The sequence below is a fragment of the Gopherus evgoodei genome, chromosome 8 (genome assembly GCF_007399415.2).
Source record: "Gopherus evgoodei ecotype Sinaloan lineage chromosome 8, rGopEvg1_v1.p, whole genome shotgun sequence".
In the NCBI taxonomy this organism is placed as follows: domain Eukaryota; kingdom Metazoa; phylum Chordata; order Testudines; family Testudinidae; genus Gopherus; species Gopherus evgoodei.
The window spans coordinates 66718553-66721268 of NC_044329.1; the positions used below are offsets into that span (position 1 = coordinate 66718553).

Here is a 2716-nt window from a genome sequence, read left to right on the forward strand (position 1 = left end):
GGGCAGTTCTAACCGGTTAGAAGCAGCAGCTGCTAGCAACTTCTGTCCGCTAATAACCTCTCCTTGAGAAAGCGCAAGCCCTAGCTAAACCGTAACAATGTCTTCCGGGGTCCCCTACATTCTGAAAAGAAAAAGCTTATTGAAAAGAAAAGTCAAAACATTTTGTTTCAGAAGTGCCAAAACAAACTGTTTCAAAGTTTCCAGGGTTTTTTTTTAATTTATCCAAAATAATTAACCAAAGTAGACCTGACCCTTGTATAACCCAGCTTGTTTTAGTGAACAAATTATTCAAACGAAAAACTTCGCCCAGGTTTACTTAAAAATACAATGACATCATAAAAGGAATATAAACACTTACAAATTATAATTAAAATTGAAGGTACAGTCATGTATTTTTCACCTTCAGGGTGGTGATGAGCTTGAGTACATATCAAATTGACCTATAATTGATGTAGATAGATAAAACATCTGTACGTCAAGATCTTGCTGCTATTACTTCAAATATGGTTCATTTTAGCATGTTTTGTAAACATACATATTTAAAATAGAATTTGCTCTGTATTCTTCAATATTTCCTTGTTATGGGCTCTCTTCTCTCAATATAAAAGAATAATTCCATTAGTGTTAAAGGCACACTTTTAATGGAAAGATGTATAGGATATGGAAAACTTTTGTAGTTATATTTTGGATATAACTGAAATTGCATTGCTGCTATTTGTTTTTCATATTATAAAAGTTGACCAGCTTTATAAAGTTTGGTATAAATTGCACTGGGCAATAAGTGTTTTGTTTATAATTTTGTTTTTGTATTATCCTCAGAAAGAAAAGTTGGAAAATGAAGGTATAAGTAAAGTTCAAGCATGGAATACCAGTTCTTTTGACAAGAAAATGACCAATCTACAGTGTATAGCCTGAATGTAAATTAAGGGACATTTTTAATTAAAAGAACCCTGAAGAATCGATATTATAAAATGATTTGGTCATCTGAAATTGTCATGGAGGAAACCAATCAGCTGCGAACAAACACGCTTCTTCAGATGTCTGTGTGACTAAAAGCAGTTTGTTCCGTATCATTTTGAAAACCACCACCATGACCCACTATAGAAGATATTTTGTCATTTCTTGGAGGTGCTCCATGATGTGCATTTTCTTGATGGGCTCCATCTGTTTTCTAGGGATATATTTGTTTTTCATTCCTAAGACTTTTAATTACTTTGCTGTTTTAGCAAAAATCAAAGTTAAAGAAAACACTGATTTGAGTTCAATGAAAAGATCTGTATTTCCTACCAAAGAATATGGCAAACCTGAGACAGCAAAAAAAGACATTTCCTTCAGAAGCAATGTTTCTAGCTTCAAACAATTCTTGCTAAACAGGAAGGTAGGGGGACTAACTATAAATGCAGCTCCATTTGCTAGTGAACTCAATTACATTCAGTCCTTTAGGTTTGTTATTAACGAAAGAGATATATGTAAGGAAATAACTCCTTTTTTAATACTATTAATAGCAACCAAAGCTGATCAAAAGCAGCACAGGGAAGCCATCAGGAAAACCTGGGGAAATGAATCTGTGGTTCCAGGAATAAAGATTGTTCGCTTATTTATGTTGGGTGCTAGCGACAAAGAGCAAAATGAAGCCCTACTGAGGGAAAGCAGTCAATATCATGACATCATTCAACAAGACTTTCTGGACACCTACAAGAACCTAACTCTTAAAACCATGATGGGCTTGAAGTGGGTTGCCACCTACTGTGGTGATGCAAATTTTGTCATGAAAACAGACAGTGATGTTTTTGTTAATACAGAATATTTAATACAAAGGCTCCTAAAACCACTTATGCCTCCTTCACAGTATTATTTCACTGGCAACCTTATAAGAAATGGTCAGCCTCATCGAAATCGTGAAAGCAAATGGTACATGCCAAAGGAAGTCTACTCCACTGAGCGGTACCCTGATTTTTGTTCAGGAACTGGGTATGTTTTATCAGGAACCCTGGCTGCAAAAATTGTCAAGGCATCTTTAAAAGTAAAGTATATATACTTGGAAGATATTTATGTAGCTCTTTGTCTTGAACAAGAGGGAATTAATATGGTACCCCCACCTAAAAACTATTTGTTTAATCTATATAAAGTCCCATTTTCTCCTTGCACATACAGCAGACTGATTACCTCCCATGGAATTAATCCAGATGAACAGATAACATACTGGGAAACATTGCAAAGTAACAAAAATGTCTGTAGTAAATAAAGCAAATGTATGGCAGAGATTGTCTGGGATTACAATATTGGCTTCTACACTATTTCAGCCTTATCATTGCTGAATAAAAACAATGAGGAGTCCGGTGGCACCTTAAAGACTAATAGATATATTTGGGCATAAGATTTCATGGGTAACCCCCACACACACACTTCTTCAGATACATGAAGTGAAAATGACAGATACAGACATAAATATATTGGCACATGAAGAGAAGGGAGTTACCTTACAAATGGAGAACCAGTGTTGAGAAGGCAAATTCAGTCAGGGTGAATGTGGTCCACTCTCAATAACTGATGAGGAGGTGTCAATACCAAGAGAGAAGGAATTGCTTTTGTAGTGAGCCAGCCACCCCCAGTCCCTATTCAAGCCCAAATTGATGGTGTTAAGTTTGCAAATGAATTGTAGCTCTGCAGTTTCTCTTTGAAGTCTGTCTTTGAAGGATGGCTACTTTTAAATCTA

At 35.6% G+C, this 2716-nt stretch overlaps 1 protein-coding gene across 1 annotated transcript; it reads left to right on the forward strand.

The window, feature by feature from the left end:
* Positions 1-1090: 1090 nt before the first annotated feature.
* Positions 1091-2245, forward strand: LOC115656492 (beta-1,3-galactosyltransferase 2-like). The gene has a single exon (XM_030573264.1). It carries the CDS (start codon positions 1091-1093, stop codon positions 2243-2245), a length of 1155 nt encoding a protein of 384 aa, XP_030429124.1.
* The last annotated feature ends 471 nt before the right edge of the window (positions 2246-2716 follow it).